At 44.7% G+C, this 20,586-nt stretch overlaps 1 protein-coding gene across 1 annotated transcript in view; it reads right to left on the bottom strand.

The window, feature by feature from the left end:
* mrc1a (mannose receptor, C type 1a) overlaps positions 1-20,586 on the bottom strand; it is a 212,880-nt gene that overhangs the window by 35,467 nt on the left and 156,827 nt on the right. Inside the window, exons 17-20 of the mRNA XM_068013390.1 lie at positions 14,302-14,465; positions 14,133-14,197; positions 8,602-8,702; positions 4,128-4,270 (exon numbers count right to left, since the gene is read on the bottom strand). Coding sequence (XP_067869491.1) covers positions 4,128-4,270; positions 8,602-8,702; positions 14,133-14,197; positions 14,302-14,465 — 473 coding nt within the window. The remainder of the gene's footprint in view (positions 1-4,127; positions 4,271-8,601; positions 8,703-14,132; positions 14,198-14,301; positions 14,466-20,586) is intronic.

The raw sequence follows: 20,586 nt of genomic DNA, 5'->3' as shown, positions 1-20,586 counted from the left end.
TGGGAGCTGCCAATCTGAAGATGGAGAGAGTGAGGGAGAAGGCCAGGTAAGTTTTTTTTTAATTTTTAAAACTGCCACAGCTGAGTGGCCATGATCCTGAAGGGGCAAGCATTCCAGGGGACAGCCAGTGGCCACATGTGTGATCCAGGAGTTGTTAAGGATCATGGGGGGGGGTGGGAACCTGTGGTCACTCGCATGATTCATTGCAACCCACCCCCCCACCCCAACCCTACCTCCTGCCTTGAGCCCACCACATTGGCCTGGATCTGCTGCCCGCATTGCCCGTTGGAAATTCCAATCGGCATGGGAACAGGGCCTAATTGTCAATAATTGATCTCAATTCACTGCCCGCCACTTCTCGGCGGAGAGCTGACCTGACCCCGAGCCGCCCTCGTTCAAAATGGCTTGGGGTCAAGATCATGGTGGGGAAGCAGCAAGGAGGCCACGGCATCCCATTGTGTGCTCACCTGCCTCTGATCTGTACCCTGTCTGCATTTAAAAATCTATCAGCTGGTGTTAACCCCTTACATGCTGCTTCTCCATGGAGGCACATAGCCAACTTGCATTGTTAAGGCCCCAAATAGAGGTGCTTTTGCAGCCTCCCTGCCATTTTGCCATCAGAGTGGCCCCCTGCCATGTGGGGAAGCTGCCAGCTCAGTGGAAGTGGCCACCCTGCAGCAGGCTGGGCGGGTGGCCATTGGAGCCAGATTCTCCATGATGCTAAGAGGGGGTCACCCTTATAAAAGGTCGCAGTTGCAGCCGAGATTAATCCATTGAAGGATTGACTTCCAGGTCTAGATCCCAGTTTTTCATTCTACAATGTGAAGCTAATGAAGGTGCTGCCATTTTGAGGTGCCCTCCAGGTCTTCTACCTGCCTCAGTGGCACCCACCTCTCTCAATGGGGCTGCTGTGGCTCCAGAGTTGCCTGCCCTCTGATTGGACCAGCAGCATCGAGAGCTTGCCTACTGTCCTTAATTGGATGGCAAGCCCGGAAATAGCCAATTAGGAAACCACTGCTGTGAAGATTGTTCCACTGGTCTCGCTCCTGGCAAGTGCAGACTTGGGACCCATTGTCTGTGAGAAGTGCTGAGGACAGAGCATGCCTGACAAATATGTGGGATCTAATTGCATTATTTACATATTATAATGAAACTGGCATTGGCCAGCAGCACAACCTACCTTTCCCTGTCATTTATCTTCATAGCAAAGATGCAGCCTGCTGTGTCCTGGTCACATAGACTTACACATTCTGTCTCATGATTCACCTGCTCTCTCAGAGAATTACAAATGGAGCCTCAGAAAGTCAGAGTACTTGAAAACTACACTGAAGATTTAGCAGGCACTGGTTCCATTTCTTCCTCAACACCAGTCTTTCTGTAGCTTTTCAGTTTATACTTTTCATTCATGTTTGGGATATAGGCAGCACTCGCAAGGCCAGGATTTATTGATCATTCCTAGTTGCCTTCACAAGGTGGTGGCTGTAGTATAATGTACATAAACTGTTGCCGGGTAGATTATCTATACAGACCTTAAACATCATCACAGAGTGTGATGTCACGAGTCTGAACTGCGTGTTGCTCAGTGTCAATGTAGATGCCTTAGAAATAAACTCCTGTTACTTTGACCCAAAGTCTACTATCCTCATTTATTATTAACAGCACACTGAACAGTATGGTGGCAGCAGTAAAATGACTTTTGTAGGGTAAAGACAGAAGATATCGAAAACATCGGAGAGAAGTCAATATCCTTACCAGAGAGCTTCGAGCAAGCTGCAGGGCCCAACCAAGCCGAGGCACGGCCGAGATGGGATTCGAAGATTCAACAGGTACCGTTCTGCGTCAGGTCTAGCAGCATGACCAGACAGGGAACAGGTCAGTGTTTTACTTTACACCATGCAAGACAGTGTGGTTGACATTTTAACTACCCTGGGGATCGATGAAAAGGAAACCCTGTATGGCAAAGTAATAAAAGCTTTGGAGGGATACTTTAAGATCAGAAAGCATGTTATTGTGGAAAGAGCGAAATTCAACAAACACACTCAAAAAGATGGTGGAAAAATTAATGATCTATATAAAAAAGCCGAGGATTGTGACTACAAGAGCTTGTGAGAGGAACTGATTAGGGACAGAATATTAGTGGGGATCATAGACAAGTGCTGTCAGTCCAGCTTCAGTCGAAAGAAGATTTGACTTTGCAAAACGCCATTTTGATGAGCAGGCTAGCAAAGGTCTGGAAATTTAATAGTGTACTAGTTCAAGAGGACGGGAGGGGGTCCAACCTTGAAAATTCTAGAATCAGTTTAGTCTGTGGAGAAGACAGAGAATAATGGTGCCAGAAAGCCTGAGAGGTGGGAAAGACATCAACAGGCAGCAGCACTGAATTGCAGTAGGTGTGGCCGGGAGCAGCACCAGCCGGGAATTTGCCCAGCCTGCGAAGCTGAATGTTTCTGGTGCAAGAAAAGAATGAGGAGTTTCAGCTGCACTATTAAACTATCGATCAACGCCACTCCAGAATAGGTTGGCCCCATGTGAGTCGCTAATGGGTAGGAGATTGAGGACACACTAACCACACTCCCAAGAACCCTTCAGCCATGAATAGATGCAAAAGGCTGGGAAAGGGTAAGGGTGAGAGAAGAGAAAGAGAGGGCAATCCAAACAGAGAATTATGATAGATACTACAGAGCAAGAAATCAAACAAACCTATGACCTGGAGATTTGGTTTGGATTAAAGATCAGGGTTGATCTGGGGGAGTGATAGAGAAATCTCCATATCCTTGATCCTACATAGTCCAGACACACCAGGGATAGATAAGGAGAAATAGAAGATCATTGGTACTGACACCACCAAAAACAAATGGGGAAAAATCAAGAGAATCAGCTACCAGAGAGAGCTGATGAAGTAGTGACACAACCAACAATAGATCACCCAGACAACAGTGAAGACAGAGAACCTGAGTCATCCAATAGTTCCACTCACCCACAGGAAAGTGAGGAAGAACAACTGAAAGACCCAATACCCCAAACAAGTGAAAGAAGAACACGCTATGTCAGAGTCATGAGAGCCCTACAGCAGAACGGACCTGATAAATGAAGTCAGAGACTTGGGGGGTAGTATAATGTACATAAGCTGTTGCTGGGTAGATTATCTATATAGACCTTAAGCATCATCACAAGATGTGATGTTACTGTTCTGAAACTCGTTTGCTCAATGTTAATGTAGATACCTTAGAGATAAGACCTCTGTAAATAAACTCCTGTTACCTAAACCCAAAGTCTACTATCCGTATTTAATACTCACAGCACACTGACCAGATTAGTACATAGGGGTCGGCAAGGTGTCCATACAGGGACACCAGTGTCTGTGGTAAATGATTTTGAGGTCCGTGACTAGTAATTTCAGGGATGAGAAATTTCCCACTGGCTTCTTCAGACCTGTTTTTTAAAAAATTCACAAGTGTCAGTTTCACAACTGACAGGTGCTGGGATTTGGAACGGCAGTTTCTGAACGTTAGACAGATTTGGAGCTTTCCAGTGGGTTCCAATTTTTTTTTAAAAAGCCTGATGGTAAACCCCTAATGTGCTGAAGATCGGACACTGCTGCTCCTGCTCTCAGCAATGGTCAGAGAGAGAGCGGAGAGGGGGAGAGAGAGAGAGAGGGGAGATGGATGGAGACAGAGGGAGGAGAGAAGGGTGAGAGATGGACACAGAGAGGGGATAGGGATTGACAGAGAGAGAGAGAGAGAGAGAGAGAATGAGAGGGGAGAGAAAGAGATCAAGATCACTCCAGGCATTTGGACATCTACTAGGATTCTTCACATTGCTGCATCAAGTTTGGGGGCAGACATTGACTACTGGTGCAAGCAAAAACAATGCCAGGTATCTCACTGAAAAGGGAGAAATGCGTTTTAAATTGGACTGTGTTTTGATGGCATTAGGTTGGCTATACACTGTATATACACTGAATCAATAATTTTGTCAAATATCCATGGTGCAACATTTGGTGCCTATCCCTGATAGGACAGTGGTGAGCCACCTTCTTGTATCGTTGCAGTAAGTGGAACTGACACTATTTCGTCAGTGGACTACTGAATTACTTTTTAAATGTTTACATTTTTGAAAACAAATACCTTCTTTCCAAATGGAATCCAATCTTCAGTACATCCTCCTGGACCAGGTGCTTTAGTGGGAAGATATGTTGCATTAATTGAACTGTTACTTCTTTCACATATGAAAGGGAATGGATGGCCACAGTTCATGTCATTCCAGAATCCTTGAAAAATGAAACAAAATAAAGGTACAGAAATTCTTAAGACAAAAGTACACTTTTATCAACAAGTTTCGATGTTAGATTTAATTTAGTAACATTTTTGGACTCTAATATTAAAGTGAAACATGATAATATATATTTAAATTTTCCCCTACATGTGGTCGTGAAGACCACTTATAAACTGTTTCCTGCTCGACGATGCAATGGGTCACAAGTAACATGTTTGCACTTTTATTTATATATCCCCTTTCACACAGAGTCATAACGGTACAGAAGGAGGCTGTTTGGCCCATCAAGTCCATGCCAGCTCTCTGTAGAGGAATCCAATCAGTCCCATTCCCCCGCTCGATCCCCATAGATCTGCAAGTTTATTTCGCTCAACTACCCATCTAATTTCCTTTTGAAATCATTGATTGTCTCTGCTTCCACCACCCTCTTAGATGGTGAGTTCCAGGTCATTACCACTCGCTGAGTAAAACTGTTCTTGTCACATCCCCCCGTATCTCTCGCCCAAAACCTTAAATCTTAGACCTTGTAGCATCAGCTAATGGGAACAGCTTATCTTTGTCTGCCTTATCTAAAGCTGTCATAATCTTGTACACCTCTGTCAAATCTCCCCTCAATCTCCTTTGCTCCAAGAACAACCCCAGCTTCTCCAACCTAACCTTGTAACTAAAATCCCCCATCCCTGGAAATATTTTGGTAAATCTCCTCTGCACCCTCTCAAGGATCTTCACATCTTTGCTAAAGTGTTGTGACCAGAACTGGATGCAATACTCTAGTTGTGACCTAACTAACAGAGCTTTATAAAGGTTCAACATAACTTCCCTGTTTTTATACTTCATTTCTCTATTTATGAAGCCCAATATCCCATATACTTTGCTAATTACTCTCTTAATATGCCCTGCCACCTTCAAAGACCTATGCACATGAACCTCCAAGTCCCTCCGTCCCTGTCCACTCTTTGGAACTGTGCCCTTGGGCTGGATTTTGTGCAGCCAGTGGGGCCTCTGCCAAGCCAGAAAGGCAGGAGAAATCTCACCTCGACCATTTGGGGGATCCCCTGCTGCACTTTATGGCGCTCAGGTAGTTAACTGCCCATCGCAGGTTCCCTGTCCCTTTAAGGACAGAGATCCTGCCTCTAAGAGCTGCCATCCAATCAGAGGGCTAGCAGATCAGCAGTCTCAGCAGCACCACTGGGTGCAGTGGCCATTTCTGGTACTTTAGGAGGCTCAGGACCATGAACAGTGCTGGAGCCCTGGCGAGCAGGTAAGTGGGCAGGCTTGCCGGGGCCTTTCAGGCAGGCCCACTGAGAGTTTTGAGGGAGTGGGTTGTTGATGGTGGTTGGGGGGGTGGGTATTGGTGTGGGGGCGGCCTTCTCCGTTGGGGGGCCCTCCATGGGCCACAGATTGCCAAAGCAGAATGCCCCACCCCGACCAGCCCACAAGGGAGGCCGCGTGATTTTAATGGGCAGCCTCCCCAGGTGGTGGAGGGGCCCCTTCAGTGGCGGCAGTATAAGGCCCTTAAGTGGCCAATAATTGACCACAAGGGCCTCAATTGGCCTCAGGGTGGGAAGACTGTCCTTAACCTTTCCCACTCCTGACTTAATCAGGGGTGAGCTGTTGGGGGTCATGGCAGGAAATGCCTCCGGCAGAGGCCTCGACGTGATGAAGGCCAGGCCTGATATGGACAGCGGCGACGAGGCCTCATGGCGGACCTCCCCCCCCCCGCCACCCCGCTGTTCAGCGACGGGAACAAAATTTACATATTTAAATAAATTTAAATGAATTAATTAATTACCTGCTCACCTCCAGCTTCCGTCCCACTGCGATATTGGTGCCTGTGGCCGGCACTCCCGTGCCTTTGGATCCCCATCCGAAGATCCGAGGCGGAACACTGGTGGGGAGCGGTGAGCAGGTAAGTTTCTCTGTGGGGATGGGGGCGGGTGAGCGGGGTCAAACTAATCTCATTGGTTTAGGGAATGGTGGGAAGGGTTAGAGTTTAATGTTTATGTACTTTGTGGGGGGGGGGGAAGATTAGGTGGGCAGGGGAAGGGTTTTTTTTTGGGGGGGAGAGAGCAAGTAATACATTACATGCTTATTGGGGGGTTGGGAGGGGTCATATTAGATGTTATTAAATTTTTCGTTAACCTATTTCTTTAAATATTGAAATTAAATGGAAGGGCTTGAAGCCTTTTAAAAATGGTGTCAGCGCCTGCGCAAAAGCTGCAAACGCCATTGCCGGGGAAGGACCGCCCACCCACTCCACGCCATCGTGGTGGGGGTGGGGGGGACGGGGTGCGATCCACTCTGGACATTTAAATGAGCCGCCGCATTTAACATCGCGGCAGCTCCCATGCGCGGACCGTCAATGTTTACATCCGCCGCCGATTACAATGGTGGCACCATAAAGTTCAGTTCAGGGAGTCGGGAAGGCAACGGGCAATCCATCACCCCTGCCTTCCTTCCTAATGCTATGGCCACTCCTGCCTCCCAGCCAGCTCCCGAGCGGGGAATTAAATTCCGCTCATTAAGTCTATATTGTCACTCTCTATCCCTTCCGCTAAAATGCATCACCTGACATTTCTGTGTATTAAATTCCATCTGCCACTTATCTGCCCATTCTGCTAGCCTATCTATGTCCCATTGCAGTTGATTGGTATCATCCTCACTGTTTGCCACATTGGCAGGTTTTGAAATTTTGCTCTGTATTCCAATATCCAAGTCGCTTACATCTATCAAAAAAGCAGTGGTCCTAGCACTGACCCTTGGGAAACACCATTGTCTACCATTCTCCAGTCTGAAATACAACCATTTACCATGACTTGCTGTTTTCTGTCCTTAAGCCAATTTTTCATCCAAGCTGACATTGACCCTCTTATTCCATGAGCATCAATTTTGTTAACCAACCTTTTATGTGGTACTTAATCAAACGCTTTCTTAAAATCCATATAGGCAACATCCATTGCATTCCATTCATAGACCTTCTCTGCTACTTCATCAAAAAATTAAATTAGGTTAGTTAAATACTATCTGCCTTTTACAAATCTATGCTGGTTATCCTTAATTAGCTTAAGCCTCTTCAAGTGCCTGTTGAAATTTTTCCCTGATTATTTTTTCCAAAATCCTACCCACTACTAATGTTAAACTAACTGGCTTGTAGTTACTAGGAATGCCCTTACACCCTTTCTTGAATAACATTTGCCACTCTCCAATCCTCTAGCATCTCTCCCGTCTCCAGGGAAGATTGGAAGATTATGGCAAGCCCTTCCACTATTTCCACCCCCACTTGCTTTAGCAACCTGGGATGCAAACCATCTGGACCAGGTGACTTATCTACTCTAAGCATAGCCAGCATCCTCAGGACATGTCAAAGAGCTTCACAACTAGTGATTTATATTTTGAAGTGTAGTCACTCTTAAGTTTATAGGTAAATGGAGCAACCAAATTATGCACAACAATGTCCTTAAAACAGCAGTGATATAAATGAGCTGTTTTGTTGAGGGATCAATCTTGGCCAGAATACCTAGAGAGCTCCCTGGTCTTCTTCAAAAAAGTGTCATGGAGTCTTTTATATTTATTCTGCGAATGCCATATTTATTGTAGCAAGAATTTTGTATTTTCAGTAAACAACATTTCAAAAAAGAACAAGTTAGTTAGCCAATGTGAAATTAAAGTTAGTGGTCCCGATTGTGGTCTCTCTTTGTTTTTGACATGAAAAACCTAATAAAGAGAGTAGAATGTTACTTCCCACCCAAGGCTGACCTGCATTGATTAGCCAGGCTTTTGCTCCTGCCCAAACAGACTGAAACCTCATTAAGTTATGGAAATTATTGGCATTGATAGGATTCCAATGCCAGTTTGGTGCCTTTTTGTATGGGGTCTGCCCAGGGGTAAACTCACCCACTGTACAGAATGGGAAATGGTTAGAATCAGCCTCACTTAAAGGGGAGGCGATCTGACAAGAACAAAATAATTCATTTTGCACTTACTTGGCTTCAGGATGACTTTCAATCCTCTCTCCCTGCTCCTTGTTGATAATCTTCTGCTCCTTTATTACTGCTTTTTGTCACTCCCACCACCAGCACACCCCAATTAGCCCAGTCCTCCCCTTTAACATAATGCTGCCGGTCCTTGCTCTTTGAGTGCTGTGCCAGAGGTCCCACCTCCCAAAATGGCAAGAATATAATGGAATAGCTTGAAACACACATGCAGTTCGGCAGTTAAATTTGGTTCAGCTCTCTTGCTAGTAACATCGGCAGCTGTTGCGATCACTTCACCCACCGCCCACCAAATATATGGTGAAGACTAAAATCAGAGCCAGTGTTTTCTTACCCAGGGCACTGTACATGGTAACACAGTTCTCATCATTATTTGCAAAATTAGGTTCGTGTTGTGCCCAGGCGAGATAATCCACTGGAGTATCGTCTATCCACCTGAGAAAACATTACAAAAAATATAAGTCAATTACATCATTTTATTTTGTTTATATTCCCCTAAATGAGGCTCCATTTGCTTTCATGCTCTATGATAAGTTAATATCTTGCTTTGAAATAAGGTCAAAAAGAAACCCAATGCACTCCATCCCACTGCTGAAAAAGTCAGTTCCCTCAATCTTTGTGACCATGGTTTTGGCCTAAAGCAGGTTAATAATCCAACTGCTGATTTCCTGTGATTGACAGTAGTAATGGCAGATTTTATTACTAAACCAAGGTACTGCCTTTAAGAGGTGCTGTGAAAACCTTGACTTGCAGTTTATTTTCTAAAGTAAGTAGCAACAAACTGTTTCGGAGTTATCATGAAAGCACACTTCGACACTACAGTAACATTCAGTGAACACAGTGGTAAAGAGCCATAATAGTAAGTTGAATCAATCTTACAGCACTAAAGATGAGGATTAAATAAAATCAAATGAAACATGTCGAGTCCTCACTTTACCAAGGAGTTTTTGATCAATGCGCATTGAGATAAGAGAGTAGAATTTTTAGCTTTTAAACATCGATCCGTTCTGTTTCATCTTTTAGCTATGTATTTGTAATAACTGAAACACTTTGAGGACTCATGTTTCATCTTCCTCAGCATGCAGTCCAAGCATGGTAGATGTCAAAAATAAATTATGCCATCTTGCAGAGATAACTGGTAAGGCCACATTTGGAATATTGGGCTAGCTTTTATGGAGCCAGCTGGGGTCCCAAAGGAGGGCCCAAAAGGCAAGGGGAATCCTGCCTCAGCCCTTTCGAGATCCCCCAGCTCTATTTAACGGTGCTTGGGCAATTAACAGCTCGGCGCCAGGATCCCACTTCCAAGAGCTGGCAGCTCAGCAGTCCCAGCAGTGCCACCAGGAGAAGTGGCCACTGCTCGTACTACAAGAGGCCTGGGACCAGGATCAACACTGGAACCCCAGACCAGGTAATTGTGGCGTGGTTGCCGGAGCCAGTCTGGCAGGCCCTGGTGAAGTTGGGGGCTGGGGGGTAGGTGGTCATTGAGGGCAGAGAGGGAGGGGTGGCCATTGCCACCAGGGGCCCTCTGTGGGTCCCAGATTGCCCGCAGTGGACGTCCCCCCCACCAAGCCCACAGGGATGCCACCTTGTTTTACTGGGCAACCTCCCCACGTGGCTCCCACCAGTTGCTGACAAAAGAGGTCCTTCAGTGGCTATTAATTGGCCACTTAAGGGCTTCAGTTGGCCTCTGGGCAGGAAGGCCATCTTTAACAGTCCCTGCCACAGACTAAATTCCAAGGCATCGGGAAGGTGATGGGCATCTCTGTACCCCGCCTTTCCATACAATTTTATGGACACCCCGCCTCCATTCCTGTCCCTACGGGGCCCTTAAAATTCAGTCCATATCTGCTGTTTTAGAGGAACTGCCTTCATTAGTGCATTGGAAAGTGTGTAGAGAATAGAGTGTCAGCCATGGCTCATTTGGTATCACTCTTGTCACCGAGTCAGGTGTTTGTGAGTTCAAGTTCCACTTCACAGACTTGAGCACAAAAATAAAAGCTGACACTCAGTGCAGTGCTGAGTGAGCACTACTCTGTCAGAAGTGCTAACTCTCGGATGAGAAGTTAAACCAAGGCCTCGTCTGCTCACTAAGGTGGATGTAAAAAAAATCCAATGGCACTATTTTGAAGAAGAGCAGGAGAGTTATCTCCAGTGTCCTTGGCCAAAATTTATCCTTCAATCAATGTCACCAAAAAGCAGATTATCTGGTCATTATCACATCAGTGTTTATGGGAACAGTGCACAAATTAGCTGTTGTATTTCCTAAATTACAACAGTGACTACATTTCAAAAGTACTTCACTGGGTGTAAAATGCTTTGGGATGTCCTGAGGTCATGAAAGATGCTATAGAAGTAAATGCAAGTCTTTCTTTTCATTAAAAAACAAGGATTCTGAGAGTGTGTGGTCTCAGTTACGAAGACAGAATCTGAGAACTAAATTTGTTTTCATTTGAGAAAAGACATTGGAGAAGGAGACCTTTAAGTCTATCATTTTTGTGCTGGCTCTTCAGTAGGATAATCAAAAATAAATCCTATTGTTTTGCTCCCTCTTCGGAGTCATAGAATCGCAGGGCTGAATTTTTCTGGCCAATTGGGGTCGGGCAGGGAGGCTGGAGGGATGGCAATGTGACGGGGGGAAGGCATTGGGAAGGGAGCCCAGCATCTTCCCTCTGCAATGGCATATTTCCAGTGGTGGGCACCTCAGTGGCTCGGCCACCCAACAGAGGGCCAATTGAGCCACTTAAGGGCCCAATTAAGGGCCACTTCCTGCGGCCGCGCTCATTTTGCCCATGTCAGGGCTGCCTGCTGCCGCATGGGGCGACCGTCAGATAAGCTCTGGTGCCTTCCCAGCGGGTTCCCAGAGGAGGATCCCTTCTTGATGGCCGCCCCTGCCACGATGACACCACAACAACCCCCCTACCCGCCGATCACCGGGGCCTGCCTGCCTGGCCCCAGCTTCCCCACTAAAAAATTCCTGCTCTTGGAGGGCTAGCAGTAGTGCTGCTGAGGTTGCTGAGCTACCAGCCTTCTGATTGAGTTGGCAGTTCTGGGGGTGGGCCGCCTTCCGCAATTGGATTGCAAAATGTTGATCCAGTGTCCCGCTATCCGCTGAAGCAGTGTCAGTTCCACTTTCACAGCCCTAGCTGCAGGACTTAAGCTTCCACTGAAAAATTCAGCCCATAGAATCTTAGAGCACAGAAGGAGGCCATTCAGCCCATGATGCCTGTGCCAGCTCTTTAAATTTGGTCTCATACCCCAGCTTTATCCCCATAGCCCTGCACATTAGTCTCTTCAACTGCCTTTTGAAAGTTCCTATGGAATCTGATTCCACCACCCTTTCAGGTAGAGTGTTCCAGACCTTCACAGCTCTCTGTGTGAACACATTACTCCTCATTCCCTTCTTGTTCATTTGCCAATTATTTTAAATCTTTGACATCTGGTTACCGAACTACTTGCTAGAGGAAACAGTTTCTCCCTACTTTCTCAATCAAAATCCCTCATAATTTTGAATATCTCTCTTAGGTCTCCCATTAACCTTCCATGAACTAAGGAGGACAATCTCAGCTTCTCCAATCTCTCCACATAACTGAAGTCCCTTGTCCCTGGTATTATCCTGGTAAATATCCTCTCTACCCTCTCCTAGTCCTTGAATTCTTCCTTAAGTCTGATGTCCAGAATTGTATACAATATTCCAGTTGAGACCTAACCAGAGATTTATAAGGATTTAGCATAACTTCCTTGTTTTTGTATTCAATACCTCTATTTACAAAGCTAAGTATCCTATACACTGTCTTAACTGCCTTACCAACTTGCCCTGCCACCTTCCAAGATTTGTGAATATGCAGCCCCAGGTCCCTCTGCTTTTACACCCCACATTCACCCCACCCACACCCCCACCCCCCCAGCCACCGACACCCCGCACCCAAGTTGTACAATTTAGATTATTCTGCCTCTCCTATCGCTTGGTCAACTACGCACCCAAGTTACCACCGTCCCTTTAATACCATGTGCTCTATTTTCCAAATAAGTCTGTAATGTGGTACTTTATCAAATGTCCTTTGAAAGTCCATTCGTACAAGATTTACTGCAGTAGCTTTATTAATTCTCCCTGAAACTTCATCATGAACACCATCAGGTTAGTTAGACACAATTTGCCTTTAATAAGTCCCTGCTGGCTGTCCTTTAGTAACCTACTCTTCTCCATGTAAGATTTAATTTTGTCTTTGACAATGGTCTCTAGTAGTTTTCTCACCACTGACATCAGACTGATTGGCCTGTAGTTTTTAATCAGGGCTTTACTGAGGTTTGTGCATTGAAACTACATTAACACAGGATAATTCAGCACAAATTAAAATTGAATCTGGGACCATTCTGGTCTGTGTGGTTCATGGCACAGCAGATGGTGCATTTACACACTGACCTTGCAGCTTGGTCACTGTTGATCAGGAATGCGAACAATGACTAATTTTAAATCTCCTCCCCAACCCAGGCGCACTTTCTTCTTCTTTGGCCTACTTGTCTTGAGAGACAATGGGTAAGCGCCTGGAGGTGGTCAGTGGTTTGTGCAGCAGCGCCTGGAGTGGCTATAAAGGCCAATTCTAGAGTGACAGACTCTTCCACAGGTGCTGCAGATAAAACTGGTAGTCAGGGCTGTTACACAGTTGGCTCTGTCCTTGCGCTTCTGTCTTTTTTCCTGCCAACTGCTAAGTCTCTTCAACGCGCCACGCTTTAGCCCCGCCTTTATGGTTGCCCGCCAGCTCTGGCGATCGCTGGCAACTGACTCCCACGACTTGTGATCAATGTCACAGGACTTCATGTCGCGTTTGCAGACGTCTTTAAAGCGGAGACATGGGCGGCCGGTGGGTCTGATACCAGTGACGAGCTCGCTGTACAATGTGTCCTTGGGGATCCTGCCATCTTCCATGCGGCTCACATGGCCAAGCTATCTCAGGCGCCGCTGGCTTAGTAGGGTGCATATGCTGGGGATGTTGGCCGCCTCGAGGACTTCTGTGTTGCAGATACGGTCCTGCCACCTGATGCCAAGGATTCTCCGGAGGCAGCGAAGATGGAATGAATTGAGACGTCGCTCTTGGCTGACGTACGTTGTCCAGGCCTCGCTGCCGTAGGGCAAGGTACTGAGGACACAGGCTTGATACACTTGGACTTTTGTGTTCCGTGTCAGTGCGCCATTTTCAAACACTCTGTTGGCCAGTCTGGACATAGCAGAGGAAGCCTTTCCCATGCGCTTGTTTAATTCTGCATCGAGAGACAGGTTACTGGTGATAGTTGAGCCTAGGTAGGTGAACTCTTGAACCACTTCCAGAGTGTGGTCGCCGATATTGATAGATGGGGCATTTCTGACATCCTGTCCCATGATGTTCGTTTTCTTGGGGCTGATGGTTAGGCCAAATTCATTGCAGGCAGCCACAAACCTGTCAATGAGTCTCTGCAGACACCCTTCAGTGTGAGATGAGGAGCACTGAGGCCAACTGTAGTACCCCAACTGTCACCTCAGTTGAACTTCTTGTGTTCAAGACATCACTGAGGCCTAGATTTGTGACTGAGGTGGTTGATTGTGCAGGTGGAGCTGGATGGTAATATTTCCCCAACTTACATGGTGATCCTACTGGATAACATGGATAAAGTTTATCACTACCATCACAGAGAAATTCCAATCCCAATATCAACAAAAAACTAATTCAGCCTGGACCCAGGATTGAGCGTGAGATCTTCCAGTCTGTTTGGCTTAGTTTCGTTCTAGGCAGTGGAACTACCCACTAAGTGATGAGGATAGCTAAATGCTCTAAGTTGATAGAATGAAATGTAAGGGTAAGGACAGAAAATATTATCTGAATATTCACTTACTTAATACTTTTGTCAAGACCCACAAGCAAGCCAATAAAATATTGAGTGTTACGATTTTTCGAAATCTGCAATGAAATTTTAGATTAATTCCAAGGTATCCAACAGCATTAAAAATATAAAGTTAATCAATAGTCAAAGAGAAGAATTTCCAAAAGAAAATCTGCATTACCAATTTCCACAAGAACAATCTTTCAGAAGCACTGTTAATTATCGCAAAATCTCCAAAGCCCTTCTTGCAGAATGTCCTTGCATCATCCCATGACATTTCATCTTGATTAATGTAATACTGAGAATCATCATATACTATCCAGCCATCTTCTGTTACTATATTGCCTGTTCAACATTCAAAAGAAGATATTAATTCAGATAAGAATGCAAATTTACATAACCCAAAGGTGACAGACACATTGTTGACATAGCAAAACATTCAGACAGCAGATGATAAAAGCATCCTGAATGTATTAAAATGATCATTCTCTTTGTCATATGTCTTCTGCTATCTACATGCACTACCTGTGGCAGTCCTTCACTCTATTGTCATTTTGAAGACTAAAATCTAAACTGACACAATCAAAATAATCTGGCATAACCTTCAAATGCTTTATGATAGGCACCTTTAACTCAACCTCCTTTTATCTACATTCCATTTAATCCTAACAATGGCCTGGATTTTGCTCGCAGAAGTGAATGAATGGCTTTCACTCTTCAACTCCTGTGCAGTTGCCCAAACACTTCTTGTGGACTTGTCAGTGGAGATTTCTACTAATACCATGTCAGATCTACTGTGGTGCTCTCTACAGGGGATCTGTGGCATCTATGAGCAGGAAAAGCAACACAGGGGCAAGAATTCTCACTGAGACATGCAGAATGCAAACCAGGAAGTAAAAGCAGGAACAACAAAATACTTATTTGTACATGAAGTGAAATAAAGATTAGGACATATGCATGGGATAAGAGGAGACAGATAAAAAAGAAAAACAGAAAAACTAAAAAATATTCAAAAAGAAAATCTGCAACAGTAATTTTCTTCTGCAGGAATGAGACTCCACATCTGTAAAATGAATGTTTCAGGGTCAGCGTGGTTGTCCAGCAGTAATTATCACTTATTATGCCATTAAAAACTCACCTACCCCTGAATGCACTAGCCCTAACTTTTCCAGCTGTTTTTAGTGTGAGACTAGTAGGTAATTAGACTAGGTTCACACCATTAGAGTGATTTCAGTGCCAAGTCTATCAGCAAGGGCTACAACAGTGCATCTTGTGGAGAAGCAGGATATCTCTGATAGCGACTTCTAGATTTCTGTGTTTAACTGTGTATGTGCGGATCGCAGAAGTTGTTGTCAGATATACCCTGGAATAACGACGAGCACAGTTAACCTTGCCTTTATTCTTACAGCAAAATCTAGCCATTATATCAGAGCTGTTCCTACTCTGCTGGAAGTGAGTCAGAAATGCCATTTATGTGCATAAACACGGTTTTCAATGCATCTCCAGTGAAGTTACTGTGAAAGAGCGGAGTGGTTCTGAGGAAATTCTAGGCTTATGTTTTTCTTCTACTTAGGAGTGACAGTTTGCCTTCTTTGCTAGCCTGCAGACTTCAGGTGATGCTTAATTTATCTTTTCAAACAAGGTTGAGCTCCCTTTTAATTAAACAGTTTTATATTGAATAAATGTTAAACATTGTTTCTTTTTGCTCTCTTTTTATAGTTGTGTAATCCAATCTATAAGGCTGACTGAAGAAGACCAACTGGTGGAGCTGGTGCTGGTTATACTTTCTACCAGTGGAACCAAGTGAATGAGGCACCACATGTTGCTATCTTATGATTTGTGATTCACAATGACATTACTGCAAAGTTAGATAGTACCAAATGGTATCAATAAATGCTTGAAGGCTATGACAGTATCACAAAAAACAGAGGGCTATACCTATATGATTAGTGCTTATGCATCAACATTGTCAAACAAAGGTGAGGTGGTCAGCAGTTTTATAGATGCTTCAGATGATGTGATCACTGCAACACCATCACCAAATAAAGCTTTAATATTTGTAGGGATTGATATGGGATACCAGCACTCGGGGTGGTGTCATTGGTCCCATTGATGTTTAAATGATAATTGCTTCCTTCTTATAATAAAATATCTTTAGAATAAATTGGACCTCAACAATACAATCTTCATCTAGCCAGCAAAAGATAAAACAATCTAGAGGCATCCTCAATCCAAGAACTGGCATTTGATCAACTATATCTAGTGATGTGACCTGCAGGACATAAGGAATATCAGGCCTATATATGGAACCAAATGCTACAGCAACCACTGCACCAAGCAACCCAACCACATTCCTTCAGAACTGTTTGTAAGCTCTTTAAGTGTTTAGATGTGAAGTAGCTGAAGAACCCAAACACTAAGCAGTTCTATCATCATACAGCTTGTCTCTAGTGTTGCACCTACAGATGAAGATGAGAGTGAGTGGAAGACATTGCATGACACAGTACCCACAAAGAAAATTCACACCTCCCCTTCTGTAGACAGCCCCATCCAGATACTGAACATGAGACCCCCATGAGATAGCTCCCGAAGTTGATCCCACTGCCTATCCGGTGTTGATGGTCAGCCTCTGGGCTGCATGTCTTCCCACTGCTTCCCAACTGGTGGGATTTTAATGAGGCCCAGCAATTAAAATCACCCAGGTCTCATTCTGCCACAGGCAGCCTGGAAAATAACTTGCCAACATGTCTGCCAGAATCTAGTGGCAGTTACAATCCAGGCCAGAGAACAAAATTCTTTGGAATTCTCTACCCCAGTGGGCTTTTGATGCTCAGTCACTGAGTAGATTCAAGACTGAGATCAATAGATTTTTGGGCACCAATTGAATCTAGGAATATGGGGTTTGGGCAGGGAAGTGGAATTGATGTAACAGTTCAGCCATGATCTTACTGAATGGTGAAGTAGGCTCTAGGGGCCATATCACCTCCCCCTGTTGCTATTTCTTATGCTCTTATGTCCTTAAAATGATAACAGCCAACACTCTGATCCCTACTGAAAGTGCACTACAAAACATGAGTGCTCTGGTCCAAGTGGGAAGACCATTACTGGGATTTAAAAAAAGATGATGAATTCTCACTTGGAGAAGCATGGATTAATGAAGGACAGTCAGCATGGCTTTATTAAAGGCAACTTGTGTCTGACTAACCTGATTGATTTCTTTGATTAAATAACAGAGAGGGTTGATGAAGGTCGTGTAATAAATGTTATGAACTCTCAAAGGCCACTTGATAAAATATCACATATATGAGATAATTTGGAAAATAGAAGCATATGGGATTAAAGGAATCTTGTTAACTTGCTAATGCAATTGACTAAGAGATAGGAGGCAGAGAGTAGTGGTGAATGGACGTTTTTCTGGCTGGACAGATGTATGCAGTGCTTCCTAGCAGAGATCGATATTAGGACCATTGCTTTTCTTGTTGGAACCTTTTTTACGCAGCAAGTGATGATGACCTGGAACTGACTGCCCACGAGGGTGGTGGAAGTGGAGACAATCAAAAGGAAATTGGATGGGCACTTAACGGAAATAAATTTGCAGGGCTACAGGGATTGAATGGGGGATTGGGACTGACTGGATTGCTACGCAGAGAGCTGGCATGGACTCGACAGGCCAAATGGCCTCCTTCAGTGCCATAAATGACTCCAAGGCTCGAAGTGATCTGGACTTTGGTAAAGGGAATAGAATTTTGGAGTTTGCAGATAATACAAAACTTGGCAACATCAGGAAGACAGACAGACTGGTGAAATGGGAAGATTCATGGCAGATGCAATTTAATGCAGGTAAGTGTGAAGTGATACACTTTTGGAGAAACAACATTAAGAGGCAGTATAATCTAAATGGTATTATTTTCAGGGATGTTCTGGGGCTGTGTATTCACAAATCTCTGAAGGTGGCAGGACAAGTTGATATTGCTGTTAAGAAACTGCATGGGGTACATAGTTTTCTAAATAAGGGCATTGAATACAAAAACAAGGAAGTCATGCTACACATTTACAAATCACTGATTAGGCCTCAGCTGGAGTACTGTGTACAATTCTGGGCACTACACTTTAGGAAGGATGCCAAGACCGTGTTAGTATTGCTTTAAGTGCTGCCATTTTGCTTTCAGGGGCAGATCTGAAATGGATGTCCATTACCGAAACAGGATGTGATGCACAGACCTTTGTGACCTCTAAGCACTCGTGGCAAGCAGCAAAGGAACAACAATGTAAAGCACCTCCCCAGCATTGCTGTGAAAGTTAGTGCCCTTGTTACGACCAGGTAAGAAAGGGGTTTAGGGTTCCCTCTCAGCCTTCACCTGATCTTACCATACCAGGGTTTTATTTTTAACACACCGTGTTTTTAGTTCACCCTTAGTGAATCCTTGTTCACTAACTTCCAAGTATAAGGCAAAGAAACTAGCCAAACAGGTTTTCTTAGGATTAAAGAAAAAAGGTTGAACTTAATTGAAACTTAAACTCTAATTCGGTTAATGCGTATGGATACACGATGTGCCCACACTAGCATACATACACAATACACGCATGCAGATAGAGACAGATAAGAGTAGAAGAAAATAAAGTGGAAAAGTTTGAAACAATCTCTGAACAGGGTTTTTGTTACGGTTCTTTGAGCTCACTGTAGAGTCCTTGATTGTGTCTTGCTCTTCGTTGGGGCTCAATATTCTTCTTAAACCTTGTTGGAGACCTTTCTCTTTTGGGGTTCATGTGTCTTCAGTGGATTTGGAGTTCTGTGAGAAAGAGAGGGAGAGCCAGACAGGGGAGGTCTTCTTCAGTCCAGGAACATACTGTAGTCTCTGAGTTCAAACTGTTTATACAATTCAGAAAAACCAGGTTGCCAAGCAGGCTAGTCATGTGACAAGCTGGTCTGACCACGTCTGTTTGTGGATTCAGTCATCCCAGCATCCATCCTGAAATTTGAACTCCCTCACCCTCAATGTCTGGTGCTCAAAGTTCATTGTGGGTTAAACTGGATAAGGGAAGTAACCCCTTTGTCTCCACAAGCACTGTCTGTTAGTATGCAAATATCTTTCCAGCCAAGGTCCTGGTGAATCTTTTTTTAAACAAGTCCTTTCTTCACTTCAGCAACAGTTTTCAAACCAATGTTCATATGACTGTGCTGTATGATTTATATGGGGCGGCACAGTGGCGCAGTGGTTAGCAACGCAGCCTCACAGCTCCAGTGATCTGGGTTCAGTTCTGGGTACTGCCTGTGTGGGTTTCCGCCAGGTGCTCCGGTTTCCTCCCACAGCCAAAGACTTGCAGGTTGATAGGTAAATTGGCCATTGTAAATTGCCCCTAGTATAGGTAGGAGTTGAGGGAAGGTGGGGATGTGGTAGGGAATATGGGATTAATGTAGGATTAGTATAAATGGGTGGTTGACAGTCGGCACAGACTCGGTGGGCCAAAGGGCCTGTTTCAGTGCTGTATCTCTCTATGACTATAACTCTATGACAAAATTAATGTGCCTCATTCTTGGCAGGTGAGGGGTCTGCATGACCACCCTCAATAAAAAAAAACTACTTTTTGGATTCACTGATCTTGTCTGTGTGATTGGTGTGTCTGCGTTAGAACACAAAAATGTAACAAAGACCTTGGAGAGGGGACAGAGGTGGTTTACCAGGATGATCCCAGGGATGAGGAACTTTAGTCATGTGAAGAGAATGGAGAAGCTGGGATTGTTCTCCTCAGAGCAGGCAAGGTTAAGAGGAGAGTTAATCGGTGTTCAAAATTATGAGAGGTTTTGACAGAGCAAGTAGTTAGCAACCGTTTCCTCTGATAAGTGGATTGGTAACCAAAAGCCATAGACTTAAAAATAATTGACAAAGTAACTAGAGGGGAACTGAGGATAAATGTTTTCAAACACAGGGTTGTTTTAATTTGGAATGCACTACCTGAAAGAGTGGTGAAAACAGATTTCATAAAAACTTTCAAAAGGCTTTTGCAGTGAACTAATTTGCAGGATCATGGGGAAAGAGTTAGCGTGATGGACTAAATTGAACAGCACTTTCAAAGAGTGAATATAGGCTTAATGGGCTGAAAGACTTTCTTCTGTGCTGTATGATTCTATGAGCTGGATTTTCTACAGGTGACGGGACCCTGATGTCAGGCCCATATGGGGGTTCACTGCCCACCCATGTCCTCAGCATGCACGCCGGTGCAACCAGCCAGGAGTGGTCTGCTAATTGGCCGCCTCCGCACTCACTGTCCTATTAAGATGGCAGGTGCGCTCTTGATGCAGCTCGCCTAATCAGAGGTCCCACAGTGATGTCAGGCTGGCAGCCCCACCAGGAAAGGCAGGCGAGGACAAGGGTGCCTCAGCATGGAGGGGCCCTTGGTTGCCTGCATAGAAGTTGTTAAATTAAAGAGGCCCAGAGCCAGTATGGCCATCAGGTTGGAGAGGAAA

This window comes from Heterodontus francisci, chromosome 2, assembly GCF_036365525.1.
Source record: "Heterodontus francisci isolate sHetFra1 chromosome 2, sHetFra1.hap1, whole genome shotgun sequence".
Classification (NCBI taxonomy): Eukaryota; Metazoa; Chordata; class Chondrichthyes; order Heterodontiformes; family Heterodontidae; genus Heterodontus; species Heterodontus francisci.
Note: the sequence above shows the minus strand (reverse complement) of the source record. Positions and strands in the feature narration are given on the sequence as shown.